This window comes from Neoarius graeffei, chromosome 10, assembly GCF_027579695.1.
Source record: "Neoarius graeffei isolate fNeoGra1 chromosome 10, fNeoGra1.pri, whole genome shotgun sequence".
Taxonomy (NCBI): domain Eukaryota; kingdom Metazoa; phylum Chordata; class Actinopteri; order Siluriformes; family Ariidae; genus Neoarius; species Neoarius graeffei.
Window position 1 is genome coordinate 73,971,674 of NC_083578.1, and position 22,229 is coordinate 73,993,902.

At 40.2% G+C, this 22,229-nt stretch overlaps 1 protein-coding gene across 3 annotated transcripts in view; it reads left to right on the plus strand.

The window, feature by feature from the left end:
* Nucleotides 1–22,229, plus strand: part of LOC132893287 (tumor necrosis factor receptor superfamily member 14-like) — a 34,364-nt gene that overhangs the window by 6,908 nt on the left and 5,227 nt on the right. The window contains exons 1-2 of one of the 3 annotated variants that reach the window (XM_060932249.1): nt 9,354–9,386; nt 16,637–16,830. In XM_060932249.1, the coding sequence (XP_060788232.1) occupies nt 16,704–16,830 (127 nt within the window). In that variant the 5' untranslated portion in view covers nt 9,354–9,386; nt 16,637–16,703. Of the gene's footprint in view, nt 1–9,353; nt 9,387–15,555; nt 15,634–16,636; nt 16,831–22,229 lie in introns of those variants that run through there. The other 2 variants (XM_060932247.1, XM_060932248.1) reach the window with 2 other exon arrangements.

Sequence of the window (22,229 nt, forward strand, 5' to 3'; positions counted from 1 at the left end):
TCCCCTTTTACCTGCATACGATCCTAATCCATCAGAGGTGCTTGAAAGAACTGTCTGTGCATTTGGCGAGTTCAATTTCCATAGTCCCCAGTTATCGACAGAAATTAGCCAGGGGGAAGGGGGAGATAATCATTATCATATTTTTTATTATTAAAAACAAAATATCAAAGAATACTGAAGAGGGGAAAAAATAATACTGATCTAAATATGTTGTGTTTTTATTTTTAGACAGTATGTGTTTAGCAAAACACACTGTCTAAAAATAAAAACACAACATATTTAGATCAGTATTATTTTTTCCCCTCTTCAGTATTATTTGATATTTTGTTTTTAATAATAAAAAATATGATAATGATTATGTTCACTGTATTGTTAATATTATTAGTGTTTTATTATTTATTGTTAATATTTAATTTAATGTTAATTTATTATTATTGTTAATATTATTAGTGTAATTATTATTGTTATTATGTATTCAATTATTTATTTGGCATGTGGTGCTTTTTGTATTGTCTAGAACATACATAAGATGAGCATATTATAGCAGCAAAATAGAAGCACAATCATTTGAATGCAGCAAAACTTTTGCTGCATTCAAATGATTGTGCTTCTATTTTGCTGCTATAATATGCTCATCTTATGTATGTTCTAGATAATACAAAAAGCACCACATGCCAAATAAATAATTGAATACATAATAATAACAATAATAATAATAATAAATGCTTCCAATGTTATAGTGTTGTTTGTATTTGGTTGCATTCACTGCATGACTATATTTGATTGACAATTTGACTGACAGTGTTTTGGCATATTTAACATTTATCCTCCAAAATAAATCAACTGTTTTGGTTTAAGATTGTGCAAGCCTTCAAATTTTCTCACTGAACATTTCTCCTTCACATTTTTCACCTGTAGGCATGTGACAAGATTTAACATGATATTGCTCAACCTACCTCTGTAAAGTCAGCTAACAACTTATTAAAATGCACCAGAATTCAGCAAATAACATGTATGATAATAAAAAACTCCTGGGGGAGGACCCCCAGACCCCCCACTAATCATTTCCTTCAAACCAATGTACAACACCCTGTACAATCTGTTACATTGGCCAACCAATCTACATTCAAACTGCCATAATGTGTAGGGGGGCACTACAAGACACACATAGGCCTACAACACACAGATAAGGTGTATATCTCTGTGCAATATGATATGGTTATCAAATTAGAGGGTTATTTTCCAAAAAGTATATTGGGGCAGGGCGGCGGGGGCAGGGCGGCGGGGGCAGGGGCGGGTACGTGGCAGAGCCCCCCCACATAACCAATCCCAATTTAACCCCTGCACCTGATCATCAGTTTGGTGTGTGTGTGTGTGTGTGTGTGTGTGTGTGTTTTTAAAGTAAATAAACATGGGGAAGAAGGAAAAAAAACAACCCAGCTCACTTCTTTCCCCATAATAAACCTGTGAGTGGTGATGGTGTCACTGCACGTGCGACAGTTGGGTATGTTTTCGCGGGGTGACGAAGGTTGCCGTGGCAATGGGGCCTCGTGCCATCTGTTGCTTCCTGGATGCGCATGCGCACGCTATGAAAGCTGTGGTGAAAAGGTTAGCATCGGAGGCTAAACCTTCTGAGGAGAAAAGAAGGGGCGGTTTTTATTTCAGTTTGTTTTAGTTACGTCCGAAGAAACAGCAGTTTAAATCACGGCTCTAGTTTACAAATCAAAATGGTTACTCAGTGAAAACAAAACAAAAGCTAGAGAGAGGGGGAGTGGTGGGAGTTTAACCCGGGAAAGTGAGTCTGTGAGGCGGCAGTGATGCTTGACCCCTCCCGCCTCCTCTCACTTTACCTCAGAGTCTCTGCCAACTTCATCACAGATTATTTCACCTTTTTCACTCGAAGTTGTTGGTTTTAATTTTCGCTCAAAACTTTTCCCACAGCGTGGATGTAAGGTAATATACACAATTTTGATTTGTTTATTCAGTATTAAAATGTTAGTGCAAATAATACATACTTGCCAACTTTTCAAAATTCTCATGAGGGAGAAAAGTGCATGAAAGACATTTTCAATTGGCCGAGGGTCTGATGCGCGGTTGAAATGATAAAAACAGTGGATCCCAATTAATTGCAAACACATTTTTTTATGAATGTTGTTTAGTGAAAGTGATTTTTATTCTTGCATATGAAAATCCTCAAGTGAGTGAACACTGTACAGTTCTGTATATGAGTCAATTTCACAGAAAACATTTTTTTTTTTTTGGTCCGGACGTGTTTTGTTTACATTTTGAGATTTCTAAAACCTTTTTATGGTCTCATATGATAAAACATTATCAGTTCTACCTTGCATTTCAAAATTTGACTACTTTGGTTCATAAATGTGTATTTTGTAGCAAATTTTAGGGTCGAAAATGAGCAAAAATGGCTGTCCCACTGAAAAGAGACTTTTTTTCAGACATGATTCTTAATGTTAGCCAAAGGTGGAATTGAAACTTTTTCATGTTCAACGACAAGATTGTGGAAACCACAATGGACATGATGTCACAAATTGAAAATGCCATTAAGAAAAGAGATTTTTTTCGATGTTTTGTTAATTTTTGTATCTGTCCCAGAGGTTTGTGTCAGTTCTGTTACTGTGATTAATCACATAACAAAAATAAATGCTCCCAAAAGCTATTATCGAAGTTATTTGTTGCCAAGGATCTACATATTCTCACCTTATATATGGATGGCAGAATGAACTGAATCTGAGAATATTTACTTAAATTTCAGTTTTGGTAAGTAGTCTATGCATGACTAATTTTGTGTCAATCCTGTTACCCTGTCTAAATGGGGTGTGCAGTAACTTAATCAAATATTAGAAGTTGCCATACATAAGAAGCAAACCGGGAGACTACCAGGAGCAATAGAGTTTAATAAATAATGGTGGATGAATTCTTATGTTGCATCATGTTTGTTTGAAAAGGCACATTTAGGTATGTTCAACTTCTACAGTAATTGAAAGTATAAATTTTGTTTTTCCTTATACAGTTTTCTATTTATTCTAATACAGATGATTTAATTTAGAATGACATTTTTAGGTTTCATGTTTTGGCTTTTTGTCAGTTAAGAATCATTGAATTTACTATAGGGGCTCAGAGTTGCATGTTGACCATTAAATTGGCTTGAATTTGTTAATCATGACAAGTTTTTTCTTGTGTGTTTGCTTGCCATTTTAGTACAATTTAAGTCAGAAAACCCCAGAACCCAGGAGCTTCGGGGGGCTTCACCCCCCTTGTCCCCCCACCAGGGCGCTGCCCTGGATCAGCTGGGGGCCTGCGGCCCCCAGACCCCCAGCTAAAATTTTCAGATAATTTCACCAGCCCCAAATCACATCCCTGTTGATTCTAAGATTTCTGTTCTTGGCTGCAGGAGTGGGACCCAATGTGGTCTTTTGCTGTTGCATGCTGAGATGCTTTTCTGCTCACCATAGTTTGTAAAGTGTGATTATATGAGTTGCTATGTCCTTGCTGGCAGGTCAAACCAAATCTGTCCGTTTCCACCCACAGAACTGTCGCTCACTCAAAGCTTTTTGTTTTTTTCCACCATTCTTTGTAAACTCTAGAGACTGTTGTGTGTGAAAACCCCAGGAGATCAGCAGTTTCTGAAATACTCAAACCAACTACCATGCCACAGTGAAAGAAAGAAAGTCACACTTTGAGATCACAATTTTTCCCATTCTGATGTTTGAAGTGAACATGAACTGAAGCGCTTGGTTTGTATCTGTATGATTTTTATGCATTGTGCTGCTCTCAAGGCTGATTAGATAACTGCAAAAAAAACAGCAGGTGGATGGGTGTTCCTAATAAAGTAGCTGGTGAGTGTATACCGAACCTGCCAACCCCAGAAAATTTTGGAAAAAGGGAGCCCATCTGGTGACTTTTAGGAGCATTTTATGGTGGTACTGACACTGTCAGTTTTTACTGTTAACATGGTTGAAAAGCTTGCTACAATGTGGAGGTTTGTAATGATGTGGTTTGCAGCATAGGATTCATATGAGCAATAAATAGTCATCATCTGACAATGTACTATAATAATGCTGTTTTATTACCTGAACCACTGCCAGAACCAAAAGTTTAAATGAATTCTGTTGCAGTTAAAAAAAAAAAACCCTGCAGACTGCATTTACTGCACAAATACCACAGTCTTGAGTAGCACCTTTATACTCTATATTTCTACTTAATACTTCAAACTTCGGTTTCACTTCTTTCCTCTTCTCTTTCTGGCTCTTCTGTCCTACTCTTATTTAGCTGTTGAAAATATGAATCTACGGGGCACTGAGTGCCATTCGTGCCTCTTTTTGGCATGATTGAAACGTGGAGATGTATACTCATCACACACAAACCATAAACCACAATCTGGCCGCAAATTGAAGCGTCATGGTGCCAGTGCAGCAGCAAAGTGATTGAGGGTATTTGTTGTGATTGTGGATTTCCCAGGGGTATTTCCGGTCTGCTGGAGTGCATCATGACAGCAAACTGGCCCAAAATACTGATTTTCCTTGAAAATATGCCCCAAACGTTGCAAGGTAGGAATCTGACGTGATTTTTCAGTGCGTGTCGGAGCAAACAAATAGTGTGTCAGCATGAAATTAAAGCATGTCGGCCCCGACACGCAAAAGCACTCTGGGTAGAACACTGCATAGTATGTCAAATCTCTTATTTCAAAAAAGAAATTTACTTTTTCATGCTATGGACCCTTTAAACCATTACATGAGACCTTCTCTAAATCTGATTTGTTTCTCAGCCTGATCTCTGCAGCTTATACCCTCTTTGGAAATAGTGTCCCATTTTGTAAATAAACATATCCAACATGCGGTTAATATTTGGGTCACAGACCTGGTGTTGGAAGTGAGATGTAAAAAAAAAACTAAGATCTGTTGCACTAACTTCAACCTGAAACTATCATGCACGTTGCATTAAGCAGAGCTGATGAAACTTTGTTTCACTTCTTGTCATGAACCCAGGGTTTGGGTGTTTTTCCCCTTTATGTTATAACACAGTTGTCGACCTTGAATGAGCTTTGAAATCTGTATGGTGCCATGCAGAATCACTGATCTCAATATGATCACATTCTGTGCAGAATACTCTGCCTGATTTTTATCTCACTTCAGACATTCATTCATAAAAAATACAATAAGACAAAGTTGGTTCCACTTTCATGACAATGCACAGGTGACTATGGAACAGGGAATTTCCTCAATTTTACATTTAACAGAAGTAGACCTTGTATCACATTTACACCACTTTCATGGCAGTGCTTTTCCTTTTGAAAGAAAATGCTTGTGTGAATATACACTTGCATTATACTAAACCCTTGAATACATAAACCTCATTCAGCATCATGAAGCAATTTGGTTATACTGATAGAAAGTGATACCAGAAGGCTGGTGAAGTCTTTATCTGCATTGTCTTGAGCACAGATGTTCCTCCCATGGCTCACAGAGCATCTGATATCTTCTCCATCTTTAGCTGACTACAAGTTTTAGAATGTTTCTAGAATGGCTGCAATCTGATTGTCCCTTTGCATATCTGTGTATTTGTGTTTTTAGTTTCCAGTTGGAAAATCAAACTGTCAACACCATGAGTTTTAAGAGCAAGATATAGTCACTGGGTTACACAAGTTCATAGTATTTTGTCTAAAAATTATTTGTAACCGTAATGTGGTTGGTTATTTGCAGTGTCAGTCTCTCTTCATGTGAAAGTGGCCGCCGCTTGGCCATAATTGGTTACAGTATCAGACTCAAGTGAAAGCTAGAATTAGCTCGCTATATTTGACCAAACTAGATGATGGAACAACACTATATATAAACTTGTTTTCAAAAGCAGCCATGAGTCACAACTACACCTTTTGCTATAGAGAAACCAAATGTGTTGCATCTGCTCTTGCTAATTCACATATTTCCTCTGCCAACGGAACCACGGAAGCAAGATGGCTCCAGTGTGTCTGTCGGCCTGCCGTCAGCTCCGTGAGCTGCTACCTGTCCGATTTGTGCTATGTCTGTTTATGCTGCTACTCATGCTATGCTGCCACTGCTCTGCTGGCCCTACCTGGATTTATGATCGTCAGACTCTGTTACATCTTAGAAGCGCACTGGTGACCACCGATGGGTTCCTTATTCCATACATCGAATGTCATCCTCCGTTTGTCTACCCCACCCTGGATTGTGTCCTTCACCTACCTTGTTGTAGCTCTCTACAGAAGAAGCGCCACAGGCGCCGAGGCAAGCGTGGAGGTGTCCGAGTGGCAATGAGGAAAATCGCGAGTGTTTCTCTCGCCCAGCCTGGGCCTTGTCAGCTCTCTGCAGTCCATCTAGGCCGGACGGATCTCTTCCTGGCCCGTCATTCGTGGGACCGCTGGTGCTCCTGCCATGTTCCCATCACTCTGGAGGACCAACCTCAAACACCTGTCTGCTCTGCTCGCTCGAGACTGCGGATACGTGGCGGTGGGGTGAATTCCTTGAACATCCGCCCTCTGGAATATTCCCCTTGCCCTCAGGCTACGGTCCACTCCACTGCAAAAGTCACCCTGGTTAACAGCAGGTCTATGTCTAACAAAACTTTTGTTCTAAATGACTTTTTCTCCCGTCACAATCTGGATTTCCTGTTTTTGACTGAGACATGGATTAGCGCTGGAGTTGGCCAGTCTTCTGTCTTTAGTGAACTCTGCCCGCCTCAGTGCTCGTTCGTTAGCACACCGAGGTGCGCTGGAAGAGGAGGCAGGGTAGCTCTCGTTTTTAAAAACAGTCTTAATTTACGGACACTCTCTGTGGGGAGTTTTGTTACATTTGAACTGCAATGCGTAATTGTAGAATGTGCTATGTCACCGCTGGTATGTGTACTCGTCTACAGGCCTCCTAAGCACAACAAAGACTTTATAACAGAATTCTCCGACCTTCTCTCCCACCTCGTCATCGCACGATCGCCTTCTTATACTTGGTGACTTTAATATCCATGTCTGCTGTCCCGACAGACCCATGGTTAACGAATTCTGTGGTGTAATAGATGCCTTTGGTCTTACTCAACATATAAACAAAGCTACTCATATCCTGGGACATACACTCGACCTTGTTCTATCATATGGTTTTTCTGTGGATAACATTGTGATTGAGGATGCTATTTTCTCTGATCATAAACCTATTATGTTTAATGTTAGTCTATCAAATGCTCTGCAAACTGCCAAAACTCAAGGTCATCACTCTCGCCACATTAACACTCAAACTGCATCCCAGTTCTCAGACAGTTTCATCAGTAACTCCGTTGCAGCTACCATTGCAACAGCGGCATCATCCTCTTCTGGGCCAGACGAATTAGTCAGCCTTTTTCAATCTTCTTGCTCTTCCATACTTAACTCTGTAGCTCTTCTCACGTTCACCCGTCCCAAGCTAAAGTCTCAATATTGGTTGGATGAGGCCACCCGCTCGCTCAGGCAAGCCTGCCGTAAAGCCGAAAGGAAATGGAAAAAGGACCATCTCACTGTTTCCTTTGAAATTTTCCAATCAACGTTAGCTTCCTTTCAGACAGCGGCTAAAAAAGCCAGAACTAAGCACCTCTCTGACCTGATCAGTACACACTCCAACAGACCCAACATTCTGTTTAGCACTATTAACTCCTTTCTCAACTCTCCTAACTCTCCAATTGCTGACGTATCTACTGAGACCTGTGAAAAATTCAAGTTTTTCACTGATAAAATAGAGAACATCAGATCAGTGTTTACACCCTCCTTAGCAACTGCTCCATCTGTTCACTCTCGTGCACCAGCTATTTCTACTTTTAACCAATTTCAGCCCATCTCTCTCAGTGAATTGCGGGAACTAGTTTTACATATGAAACCCACTGGATCCCCCTATGATGCCATTCCTTCCTGTATTATAAAGGATGTTTTTGATGCTGTTGGGCCATCGATTCAAATAATTCTAAATTCATGTCTCACATCCGGCACTGTCCCTACCTTTTTTAAGCATGCAGTTTAAGGTTTTACTCAACCTTAGCGCTGCGTTTGACACTGTTGACCACAACATTCTCCTCAGCCGTCTAGACCAGCAGGTGGGCATCAGGGACACTGCTCTTCTCTGGTTCAGGTCCTACCTTAAACATAGGACCTTCTCTGTTTCCACTGGCCATTTCTCCTCATCAACTGCCTCTGTCTCCTATGGGGTCCCCCAGGGGTCCATCTTGGGTCCCATGCTTTTCAGTCTGTACATGCTCCCACTTGGTGATATCATTAGAAAGCACAACATTTCCTTTCACCTTTATGCAGATGACTCTCAATTGTATTTGCCCTTAAAATCTAGGGACTCCATCCAATCTCTCCTTGTCTGTCTCGAAGACATCAGAAATTGGATGGCTAACAACTTCCTCCAGCTAAATGGTGACAAGACTGAAGTCATTATTTTTGGTCCCTCCAAGGCAAGATGCACTATAGTGAACGATTTAGGTCACCTCACTCCTCATGTCACACCCTCTGCCAGAAACCTGGGTGTCTTCCTTGACTCCGATCTCTGTCTTGACAAACAGATTAGCACTGTGGTCAAAAATAGTTTTTACCAGCTCAGAGTGATCTCCCGCCTCAAATCCTTCCTATCTCATAACGACCTTGAAATAGTCATCCATGCTTTTATCACATCACGACTGGATTATTGCAATTCCCTTTATCTTGGCCTCCCTCAAACCTCACTTAGATGTTTACAGCTGGTCCAAAACGCAGCTGCACGTTTTTTAACTGGCACCAGGAGACGTGAGCACATCACTCCCATTCTGGCCTCCTTGCACTGGCTCCCAGTCTTTTTTAGAATACAATTTAAAGTCTTATTATTTGTTTTTAAAGCACTCAATGGGCTGGCCCCAGCCTACATCAATGACCTTTTACAGCCCCACTCAGTCCAAAGGTCCCTAAGATCCCCTAACACAGGACTTCATGTACCTCGCTCGCGGCTGAAGCAGAGAGGTGACAGAGCTTTTTCTGTTGCTGCTCCACGCCTCTGGAATCAGCTCCCACCGGACATCAGATCTGCCCCCTCCATCTCTGCCTTCAAATCTAGGCTAAAAACCCATCTCTACTCCTTGGCCTTTCCCTAATCATCAGCTTATTGTTATTGTTGTTATTATTATAGTTTTATTTTATTTATTTCTTTTTTATTTTTATTTTTGATCATTTGTCTTTTAATACTGACTCTGTACAGCACTTTGGTCAGTGCATGCTGTGTTTAAATGTGCTATACAAATTAAACTTACTTACTTAATAGCAAGTGAAACCAGCTGATTTTGTTTCACTTGCAAATGTCATGCAAATCAGGAAATGGAAAAAAAGAAGTGTGGAACATTTCAGTTAAACTGCTCTGAAATACGAGGTAGGATACTTTACTGACATACAAAGATATTTTACGATGTTATATTTATATCTTCTTTGAAACAATTTACTTTTTGCAGCCTACTGTATTACTCTGGTTAGCTTGTAGTTTCTGTTGGTCTTTACTGCCTCTTCCAACAGTGTCTGGTTGATGATTTCACGTCTTCGGAGTTCTTCCATCTCCAGGCTTTAGATTAGCTGAACCTTGCTCACCATTTCTTTATCCAGTACATACAGATGTTACACTTCAGAATACAGTCAGTTAGTCATGTTTTCAGATCAGCGAATACCAATGTAGGAAGCTGTGTACATTGTGGAGAAAGCTAAAATAAAATCTTTGGGGAAGTGGCACAGTCAATATTCTATTCAGGACTTAGTTATAGCTATAGTTTGTGATCATTCTCTACTTTTGTCTAAAGCTTTGTTAGTAGAGATTATTTGTCAAAGGACCAAGCCCCTAAACCTGTACTAGTAAATGCAGACTCGTATTACTCACTTCCATAACTATATACATACATTTCCTAGTATATAGTTTTGGTCACTCAAAATAGGTCATTAGTATTTCAATGGAATATAAAATGGATGGAATTGTAAATGAAGATATTATGGAGATGAATATTAGATGAATGGCTGATATCAATGGTGGGGCTCTGCAGTCAATGTAGTACCACTCCTCAGAGGCACAATAGTTCCCCAGGGTTCAGTTCTTGGTTGATAAATAAATATGCATTTTTATACCAAAGCACAGTTGAATGCTTGAATATGACTGGTCAGAAGTTGTACATTATTTTCAAAATGGTCATTAACTGTGCAATAATTTAATGACTTGAGTAAGGTTTTATTATTTGCATATAATGACTTCTATGCCAAAACAAACACATTTAGAATATTCGTAAAGTTTGTTGAAATAAATATTTTCTTAAAATTAACCTCTCTACATTTTTACCAATGATCATGAGGTTAGTTGTTTCAGTTTCAGTAGCAGCAATTGTACCTTGTTTATGCAACTATAATGCTAATTAAGTTTAAGTCTAGTAGTACCAGATAAACTTTACTGTGTAAAATTAAGTTACATTCAGCTGAGACATAAGAGATTACCTGTAAAGAATTACACAAGAACAGGAGATATGTTCTCACCCGAGTACAGAGCTTCTTTGAAGAGGTGTTTGTGGGTCTTCGTATTCAGTGAATAATGTTTATGTGCAGATGAATCTGAAACAAAAGTAAAATGAAATAAAACATTGCTACAATAAGCAATTCTATCAACAGTAACTCTGTGATAAACTAACCATAATATCTGAGAGCAAATAAATGTCAGCAAAAGGCTTCTATATAATGAATGCCTGAAAAATACAAAAAAAAAAGTTTTAAGCATCCTAACTCCCCAGTATAATGGGGTTTACTGAGATCTTTTATAGTTAAGAGCGAAGCACACCAGGTGGTGAATGGCTCACAAGTGGAACTCTGCAATGTTTTCAGCAAGTGGAAAATAGGTCAGTTATACCACCTTAAGCAATATCCTATCCAGAGCAAATGTGATTGTGATCGTTCTCAACCACAATAGGCGATAAGCAAGCTAGATAAAACTGATTCTTAAACCACAGGGCTTTTTTTTCTTTTTTGAGTTTGTTTTTGTTTTGAGTCTTCTGCCTCTGCGGGGTTTGAGGCACCTCTGAACTTCTCCCTGCGGCTTGTATCTTTTCACCTGCTTTGGAGTCTAAATCATAGACTTTAAAAATAGATGGACAAAGCCTATGTCACTCATACGATTTCTGAAGAGTGGGTTTGAAGCTCAAATAAGGAGGCTATGGGTGTTGCCATCTTGGCAGCACCTGACTCCACCTAACTTTCAGCTCAGCTATAAATGGAGAAAGGGGCGGGGATAATATGTCTGGAACACGCCTGCTAACGTTGAAGCTAACATGCTAGCTATGCAAGCTAACAAGCTACTGGCTAAACTAAAAGAAGCCGCTCCAGAAGATACAGACCATAACCTCAACAGCTAGTTAAAAAAAAAAAATCACCGGGCATGTAACCATCCGACAAACGTAATTGATCAAGGAGTGTAGTCTTTTCAATCATAATAATTGTTAATAAAAGCAACATTAGCGATATTTTCCCCTGATAGCCTAGATAACTAGCATTAGCTTGGTTAATAGATAGCTTGCTAGTGATATAGCTAGCTATGAGTGTTTGAGGTCAATAGCAGGTACTGTTAGATGGTCAGTTTATGATGTTCACATAGCACAGTGCATTTAATATGAAACAATTGACCAAACCCACGATTTAGTTAAGAGATGTCTGTCTTGGTGAATGATTGACTGTTGGTATGAAAATCTTTATGCTAAATGGATAGAACGGCAGCTACAATTATTGACACCTTAACGGCCTTTTGGCCATTGCAAAAGTAGAAAAGACTTTCAATACGTAAATTGTGCATGAAAAATTACTCAAAATTCCACTGGAAAAAAATGAGTTGAGTGCCATTTACTTAGCGTATCAGATCACGTGACACCTTTCCAGAATTATCAACACCTTTGTCCACAGTTACCGACACTGTTCCACAATTATTGACAGCCAGATGATTTTTTTTTATCATCAGTATGTGGTATTAACAAAACAGTTTTTATTTAAAATTTGTTTTACATAGACTTATATTTATTACAGGGCAGGCGGTACGGTGGTGTAGTGGTTAGCGCTGTCGCCTCACAGCAAGAAGGTCCGGGTTCGAGCCCCGTGGCCGGCGAGGGCCTTTCTGTGCGGAGTTTGCATGTTCTCCCCGTGTCCGCGTGGGTTTCCTCCGGGTGCTCCGGTTTTCCCCACAGTCCAAAGACATGCAGGTTAGGTTAACTGGTGACTCTAAATTGACCGTAGGTGTGAATGTGAGTGTGAATGGTTGTCTGTGTCTATGTGTCAGCCCTGTGATGACCTGGCGACTTGTCCAGGGTGTACCCCGCCTTTCGCCCGTAGTCAGCTGGGATAGGCTCCAGCTTGCCTGCGACCCTGTAGAACAGGATAAAGCGGCGAGAGATAATGAGATGAGATGAGATATTTAGTACAAAATATCTTTTATATAAATATATTGATGTTGGTGCTTACATAAAGGAGGAAGTAATTGTAATGTTTGTAAACTGATAATGAACTGATAATGTTTAACCTGGGTCAGAAAATCTTTTCGTTCCACTTTAAGTATTTTTGTAGATCACATTTTGTTAATCATTCGTTATTTGTATTAATTTCTAGTTTTGTAATTTACCAGTAAATGTCAACAGGCAATTGACATTGTACCCGCATGAAAATCCAGGTCAAAGGTCGCATGTCATTCCTCAAACCAAAATATAAAATGTTTACTGATATTGTAATATGTGGTAGATATTTACAACAAACTGAAAAAAAAATTCTGAATGGAATAGAAAAATCTGAATATTTCAAGCATGTAATTTTTTATATGCTAGGAATTTAATTATTGTCTAATTCTATTTATTGCAGTAGGATTCCACTCTGTAAACATTCCATTCTGTTATGAATCAGAAAAAATTTATTATAAATCACAGCACTTTCATTTTTTTAAGTACTTCATCTACTTCAACAATGTTACACAAAGATTGATACATAACAGTTGTAAATGTCACTTAATTCCACAGGGTGTCGATAATGGTGGACACCAGTGAAAGTGATCACTATTATCGACACCTCACATGACTTCTCAAACGCGCGTTTAGATACAAAACGGCGACTGTCAAATGAAAGAGTAAGAAACAAAGTAGGTTTCGACAAGGATATCATGAAATATCAGTGAATTTGATGAGTAAAAACATGTCCATGATCTTTCCACCATACTTACCTGCGATGATTACGTCCAGGTTTTCCTGAAATTGCTGATCGTGCCAAAAAAAAAAATTCCATCTCAGGTAACGAACTGCGTCGTCAGACCAAATGATCAAAGAATGAGGGGGGTCTTCAGGTTGATTAATCTTCTTCTTCTTTTGGCTGCTCCCGATTAGGGGTCACCACAGCAGAGCTTTCGTCTCCATTGCTCCCTGTCTTCCACATCCTTCTCTACCACACCTGCCACTTTCATGTCCTCTCTCACCACATCCATGTATCTCCTCTTTGGCTTTCCTCGTTTTTGTGTGCCTGGCAGCTCCATCCTCAACATTCTCCTTCCAACATGCTCTGCATCTATTCTCAGGATGTGTCCATACCATCTCAGTCTCATCTCTCTTAGCTTAATTCCCAAGCTCTCCACATGTGCTGTCCCTCCGATGTGCTCGTTCCTTATCCTGTCCAACCTTGTCACTCCCATCGCAAACCTTAACATCCTCAACTCCGCCACCTCCAACTTTGCTTGGTTCATTAATCAACTTCAGGTTGATTAATGAACTGATAATAACTGTTATAACTGAAACTCACCTCTTTTAAAATTGTTTTTATTAGTTATAATACATAGGGCCAAATTACTCAATTCTGATTGGTCAGAATTAACACGGGGCTGTATTTCTGAAATGCTATTGGCTAGTTTGTTGCTTGGTTGCTTGGTACGATGAATGGTATTTGTAATTCCTTTTAGATCAAGCACAGAGTTTTCTTGCATTTAGCAATCAGCTTTTGTAAAGAAGTTCCAATAAAATTTTGTAAACCACTTTCAAAATCCTCATGTCGTGTCGCCGTGTCATGATGAAAGACACTTTAGAAACTGATTCAAACGTGCAAGATAGTCTTGCACCCTGATTGGTTCAGAAAACGTGAATGATAAATGTTGTGTGTTGTGAACTTGAATGGCTTCTGAAGTATGAATTTGGCCCTATATATTATAAACAAGTAATTGTATGGTTCCTCATAAAATTAAGGATCAATTTCACTCATGATTTTTAATCCTTAATTTTACTCGGCCCCATACGATTACCTATACTAAATCTGAAAAAGTGCCGATAATTATGGACTGTCAATAAGCCATCACTCTATTATTTCGATGTCAAACTCCAAAATGTAATTTTTTTAGTCGCTCAAGCTGTTAAATTGTTAGTCTGAGCCTAATTTACTGAACGGGAGACCCTGATAAACTTCATCGGAAGCGACTACATCAAAAATATTGAAAGGTAAGTACAATCTAATAAAGCAAATTAAAGTCACTCACAGGTGTAGTAGTGTGTAAAAGTTGTGTTTGCATGGAAAAGCTCCGAAACAAAAATAGGCAAGACTGCATAAATTATTTACAGAAATCCATCACCTGCAGTGAATTTGGCTTCAGTTCTGAGCTAGTGGCTAACAAGATGACACAAACCCAGCTGTCACTCAAATCGGCCCCACCACTCATTATCCATAAAGGTATGGGTCAATATAATTTAAACTGTTGAATTGTGTAAAAAAAAATCACCCCCGTACAGTTGCTATGAAGGGGGAAACTAGCTAGAGAGACCTTCTTCTTTTGGCTGCTCCCGATTAGGGGTCGCCACAGCGGATCTTTCATCTCCATTGCTCCCTGTCTTCTGCATCCTTCTCTACCACACCTGCCACTTTCATGTCCTCTCTCACCACATCCATGTATCTCCTCTTTGGCCTTCCTCGTTTTCATGTGCCTGGCAGCTCCATCCTCAACATTCTCCTTCCAACATGCTCTGCATCTCTTCTCAGGATGTGCCCATACCATCTCAGTCTCATCTCTCTTAGCTTAATTCCCAAGCTCTCCACATGTGCTGTCCCTCTGATGTGCTCGTTCCTTATCCTGTCCAACCTCCCATCGCAAACCTCAACTCCGCCACATCCAACTTTGCCTCCTGTCTCTTCGTTAAGGGTACGGTCTCCAATCCATACATCACAGCTGGTCTTACTACTGTCTTATACATCTTACCTTTCACTTTTGCTGGGACTTTCCTATCACAAATGACTCCCGAAATCCTTCTCCAACTGCTCCACCCTGCCTGCACTCTCTTTCTCACCTCACTATCGCAGCCCCCATTTTCCTGCACAGTTGACCCCAGGTACTTGAATTCACAAACTAGCTATAGAGACCAAAAGGTTTTTTTATTTTGTTTTTTACCAGGTTTTAAACCGGTTTGTTTTTGCTGTAAAGTTCAACATTTTAATATGGGGGTCTATAGGAATTGACTCGCTTTTGGAGCCAACCTCAAGGGACCATTTGATACATAGGTGTTATGACGGCCAGCAGGTGGCGGTAATTTCAATTAGAGGTCAGACGCAATAACCAGAAGAAGAAGAATTTGAACGTGCACCGCTGTTATTGTCATGTAAGTGCAAACTACCTTTTTTTTTTTTTTTAAAGTTTATTTGCAGAATGCAATTCACAACAGGTTTTAACAACATGCATGTCAGTGCAATGTATATTTACTAATCTTAATAACTTTGGGATGTAAGCAATGCTTTACTGTTTCCACATATGATTTCATACAGGGCATAAAAACAGGAAGGATTCAGTTTAGCAAACTTCCTGGAGTCTGTCTGGAACTTTGCTATAATTAAAATAAGATTAATGACAGACATGGTTGGCAGAAAACTCCATTTAAAAAGCAAACAATTAAACTTTTAAACCGAGTTTTGTTGAATCCGCTGTGACCCATCTCCAGTCTGGTAGACTTTCTTCATTTCTGTTTTCTTCTCTTTTTACCTGACTCAACATTCTTCATGGAAAACAAGTGTCTTCTCTTTTCTTCACTCTTCCAATTCATCTGCCTTCTTTTAATTCTTCAGTTCCAGATATATATTGTTTCTGTGCTGGGAAGTAACATGAATTTCCCCACCCTCTTTTTCTTGTACTTCCTACATTCCTTTGCACGTTTCGTTTAACTTATGGTGTGTGTGCGATTGTGAAAAATGACGCTGCTATGCATGCTTTATGAGGCTATCCACTTCTATTTTACTGGTCTAAATCACTACAAATTGCTCTAATGACAGATTTGGTGACATTTCCTGTACATTTTATTTATCTTTTTTATTACATCCACCTGCCAAGGGACTACAGGTGGAAATTAGCATGTACTGCTATAACCTGGTACAGACATCTGTCCTTACCACAAGGATAATGTTTAATTTGTACACTGTCCCTTTTAAAAATAAAATAAACTCTAAACTTAATCTCGATATTTAAACGTACTTTACAGTAATTGTTGCTTGAGAGATAAAATCACTTGAAAATCAGGGATAATTTGTCCTTGTGCATATTAAAGCACGAAAGTATAATCAAATTTCAAATGCACATATTGTGCTATTTTTCTTTTTCTTTTTTCCCCCCAGGTGTACTTTAGCACACAGATGATGTTTTCCTCCTTGGACTACGAGTAATGAAACTCCTACATCTGCCATGCGTCTGTGTAATACTTATGCCATATATTCAGTAATACTGAAACTCATTAGCCTAATATGCTGTAAAGCATGCAACCCTGCTGAGTATGAAACTGATGGAGAATGCTGTCCAATGTGTCCTCCTGGTATGTTAACTTATATTTACTACTTTGTTGTTAAATCTTATTTTACATGAACACAATGGCTCTGACTGAGGTGCTCTTGCAAATGCAGTCAATGTACTTTCTTCAAGCAACATTAAAATAGTGAAACATTATAGTTTCATTCACTTGCATTCAGACACATTTGTCTTTGTTATACTTCCAGTGCATATATCCACTTCACATACAGTGGAAAGTGTACACACCCCATGAAAATGGTAGGTTTTTCTCAACTAATCTCATTATTTCTAGCCGCTTTATCTTGTTCTACAGGGTCGCAGGCAAGCTGGAGCCTATCCCAGCTGACTATGGGCGAAAGGCGGGGTATACCCTGGACAAGTCGCCAGGTCATCACAGGGCTGACACATAGACACAGACAATCATTCACATTCACACCTACGGTCAATTTAGAGCCACCAGTTAACCTAACCTGCATGTCTTTGGACTGTGGGGGAAACCGGAGCACCCGGAGGAAACCCACGCGGACAACATGCAAACTCCGCACAGAAAGGCCCTCGTCGGCCACGGGGCTCAAACCCAGACCTTCTTGCTGTGAGGCGACAGCACGAACCACTACACCACCATGCCGCCAGTAGATTTTTCTGATGTTAAAAAAAAAGAGACCATGATAAATAATTTAAAAACTTTTCCCACCTTGAATGTGACCTACAGTTGTGGGCAGAAGTTTACATACAGTGACATGAATGTCATGGCAATATTTGGGCTTTCAGTAATTTCTTTGAACTGTTCTTTTTCTTTTTTTTTAAAGATATATTTTTTGGGCTTTTTTCACCTTTATTGGATAGGACAGTGTAGAGACAGGAAATGAGCGGGAGAGAGAGAGACGGGGAGGGATCGGGAAATGACCTCGGGTCGGAATCAAACCTGGGTCCCCGGATTTATGGTACGGCGCCCCCTCCACCTGAGCCACGACTCCCCCAACTGTTCTTTTTCTATGGCAGAATGTACAGCATACGTCTTTAATTAAAAAAAAACAACTAGAATTTGGTGTACAAGTTTCAATTTTCTTTGGGTTTTCTGAAATCAACACAGGGTCAAAATTATACATACAGGGTCAAAAAATATATCCTGCACACCTAATATTTGGGTAAAATGTTTCTTTGCAAGATTCACCTTGACCAAACATTTTTGTTTACCATGAACAAGCTTCTGGCAGAATTCTGGTTGGATGTTTCATGACTCTTCATGGTAGAATTGGTAGAGTTCAATTAAATTTGTTTTTATCCTTGGCATGGCCTCGACTTCTAAGCACGATCCATATATCTTCAATAGGGTTGAAGTCAGGACTTGTTTTAAGCTTAATGTTAGTCTGCTTTATCCTCTACAACCAGCTCTGATGCATGTTTGGGTTCATTGTGCTGTTGTAACTCCCAAGTCATGTTCAAGATTCTCATGGTTTATGCTGAAGAATTCTGAGATAGTCCTCCTTCTTCATTATTCCATCCACTTTGTGCAACGAACTAGTTCCACTGGCAGCAAAACAGCCCCAGAACATGATGATCCTACCACCACCAGCTGGTACAGTGTCCCTCTGTACATGGTGGTCATTGTGGCCAAACAACTCAATCTTTGTCCCATCTGACCATACAGCTATCCTCCAGAAGGCTTTTTCTTTGTCCATGTGGTCAGCTTCAAACTTTAGTTAAGAATAGGGGTGTTCACACGGCAACTTTTACTCCGGTGTAGCACTGGGGCTGCCCCGGTAGAGCGTTCACACGGTACAAAGTTATACCGGTGTAGCCCCTGAAAGCTGCTTAAACCGGTGCAAATCTAACCCTGCTCGGGAGGTGGTTTAAGAAATTTACTCCGGAGTAAATGCTAGTTTGCGGGGCAGCACCGATATAAAATGGGACGTCTGAACGCTACAGGGGTAGACTCACTACGCGTGAGGAGAGTTGATTACATACGGGCATTGCATAATTTGCATCCTGGTATTTTGCGCTTCCAAAATGGTGAATATCAACAACAACAGAACTGCGTGTCTTCCAGTGTTGCCAGATTGGGCGGTTTTAAGTGCATTTTGGCGGATTTGAACATATTTTGGGCTGGAAAACGTCAGCAGTATCTGGCAAAACTGGTGTCTTCATCCACATTGTTTTCCCGGCGCTTGGTGATGCCATGACAACCAGGAAAAGGAAGTACATTTTCACGCTTGCGCATATTTAATTTCCGCATTATTACTATCGTTTTCGTTTTTAAAACACGGCAGTTTTTGCACGGTCGCAAAAACTGCCGTGTGATCGCAAGTGGGGCTGCACCAGTGCTAACACGCTTCTCTCTAGTAAGCAGGTTTGTGACGTGTGAATGCTCCACAAAATTTACAGCAGTGTAAGATATATCGCAACAAAATACATCGGTGCAGTATCGATGCAAATATGTGCCGTGTGAACACCCCTCTTGAAGGTGTCAATTTTGGAGCAGGGGGTTATTTCTTGGATAGCAGACTCTTAGTCCATGGTGATCTGAACTGTAGACAGTGATCCATCAGCTTCCAGTTCATGGCAAGGCTGTGACATGGTGGTTTCCAGGTTGTTCCTGACCATCCAAACCAATTTCCTTTCAGCTGAGGGTGACAGTTTGGGTTTTCTTGAAGCAAAATGGTTTGGCAAAGTGACTACACCTCACAATAACTTGGATACAATTGTTTGAACTGGTCTTGGAATTTGCAGTTGTTTAGAAATGGCTCCAAGAGACATTCCGGACTTGTGTACATCTGTGATCCTCTTTCTCAGATCTGCACTGAGCTCCTTGAACTTTCCCATTTTACTGTGTGTTGGTCAATCCAATATGTGCTGTAAAGAAACCCTTTTTATGAAGGCACAGAGAAGCTATCAGCTGTAGTCAATCATAATCACTAACAGGAAGTTAAGAGACCTCGGCCTTGGCAAGATAAGAGACGTTTTGGAAGTTTCAGCACCTCTGAATTAATCTGAGTGCATGTACATTTTTGACCCTGTATGTATAATTTTGACCCTGTGTTGATTTCAGAAAACCCAAAGAAAATTAGAATTTGGTGCACAAGTTTTAAAGATTTGGGGGGGGGGGCTTTTTTCACCTCTATTGGACAGGACAGTGCAGAGACAGGAAACGAGCGGGAGAGAGAGACAGGGAGGGATCGGGAAATGACCTCGGGTCGGAATCGAACCCGGGTCCTCGGGTTCACAGCATGGCGCCCCATCCACCTGAGCCACGACGCCCCTTGTGCACCAAATTCTAGTGTTTTTTTTATTAAAGCTGTATGCTGTACAATCATTCTGCCACAGAAAAAGAACAGTTCAAAGAAATTACTGAAAGCCCAAATATTGCCATGACATTCATATCGAAGAAGATGACATTCATGTCACTGTATGTAAACTTCTGACCACCACTGTATAACCTGTACAATTCAACTGAAAAACAAACAAATCTGTTGGGGGTGGGGGGGAATAAAAACGTACAATAAACTGGTTGCACAAGTGTGCACACCCTTAAACTAATGCTTTGTTGAAGCACATTTTGATTTAATTATGGCATTCAGTGTTTTGGGGTAGGAGTCGATCAGCCTGCCACATCTAGACTTGGCAATATTTGCCCACCCTTCCTTGCAAAAGCGCTCCAAATCTGTCAGATTGCGAGGGCATCTCTTGTGCACAGCCCTCTTGAGGCCACAGATTTTCAATTGGATTTAGGTCTGGGCTGTAGCTGAGCCATTCCAAAACTTTTTTGGGGCCATTGTTGTGCTGAAAGATGAAATCCATCTTCAGCTTTTTAGCAGACACCTGAAGGTTTTGGGCCAAATTTGACTGGCATTTAGAACTGTTCATAATTCCCTCCACCTTGACTAAAGCCCCTGTCCCAGCTGAAGAAAAACAACCCCAAAACATGATGCTGCCACCACCATGCTTCTCCATGGGTATGGTGTTCTTTTGGTGATGCACAGTGTTTTTTGCGCTAAAGATACCTTTTGGAATTGTGGCCAAAATGTTCGACCTTGGTTTTATCAGACTATAACACATTTTCCCACATGCTTTTGGGAAAGTTGAGGTTTTTTTTGGAAAAATTTAGCCGGCCCTGGATGTTTTTCTTTGACCCTACCTCATAGTCCAGACATATGGAGAATACGGGAGATTGTTGTCACATGTACAGTGGTGCTTGAAAGTTTGTGAACCTTTTAGAATTTATTTTTCTACATAAATATGACCTAAAACATCATCAGATTTTCACACAAGTCCTAAAAGTAGATAAAGAGAACCCAGTTAAACAAATGAGACAAAAATATTACACTTGGTAATTTATTTATTGAGGAAAATGATCCAATATTACATATCTTTGAGTGGCAAAAGTATGTGAACCTCTAGGATTAGCAGTTAATTTGAAACTGAAGAGTCAGCTGTTTTCAAGCAATGGGATGACAATCAGGTGTGAGTGGGCACCCTGTTTTATTTAAAGAACAGGGATCTATCAAGGTCTGATCTTCACAACATGTTGGTGGAAGTGTATCATGGCACGAACAAATGAGATTTCTGAGGACCTCAGAAAGTGTGTTGTTGATGCTCATCAGGCTGGAAAAGGTTACAAAACCATCTCTAAAGAGTTTGGACTCCACCAATCCACAGTCAGACCGGTTGTGTACAAATGGAGGAAATTCGAGACCATCGTTACCCTCCCTAGGAGTGGTCGACCAACGAAGATCAATCCAAGAGCAAGGCGTGTAATAGTCGGCAAGGTCACAAAGGACCCCAGGGTAATTTCTAAGCAACTGAAGGCCTCTCTCACATTGGCTAACGTTAATGTTCATGAGTCCACCATCAGGAGAACACTGAACAACAGTGGTGTGCATGGCAGGGTTGCAAGGAGAAAGCCACTGCTCTCCAAAAAGAACATTGCTGCTCATCTGCAGTTTGCTAAAGATCACATGGACAAGCCAGAAGGCTATTGGAAAAATGTTTTGTGGATGGATGAGACCAAAATAGAACTTTTTGGTTTAAATGAGAAGCATTATGTTTGGAGAAAGGAAAACCCTGCATTCCAGCATCAGAACCTTATCCCATCTGTGAAACATGGTGGTGGTAGTATCATGGTTTGGGCCTGTTTTGATGCATCTGGGCCAGGACGGCTTGCCATCATTGATGGAACAATGAATTCTGAATTATACCAGCGAATTCTAAAGGAATTATGTCAGGACATCTGTCCACGAACTGAATCTAAAGAGAAAGGTGGGTCATGCAGCAAGACAACGATCCTAAGCACACAAGTCGTTCTACCAAAGAATGGTTAAAGAAGAATAAAGTTAATGCTTTTGGAATGGCCAAGTCAAAGTCCTGACCTTAATCCAATCGAATTGTTGTGGAAGGACCTGAAGTAGAGCTGGGGCAATGTGTCGA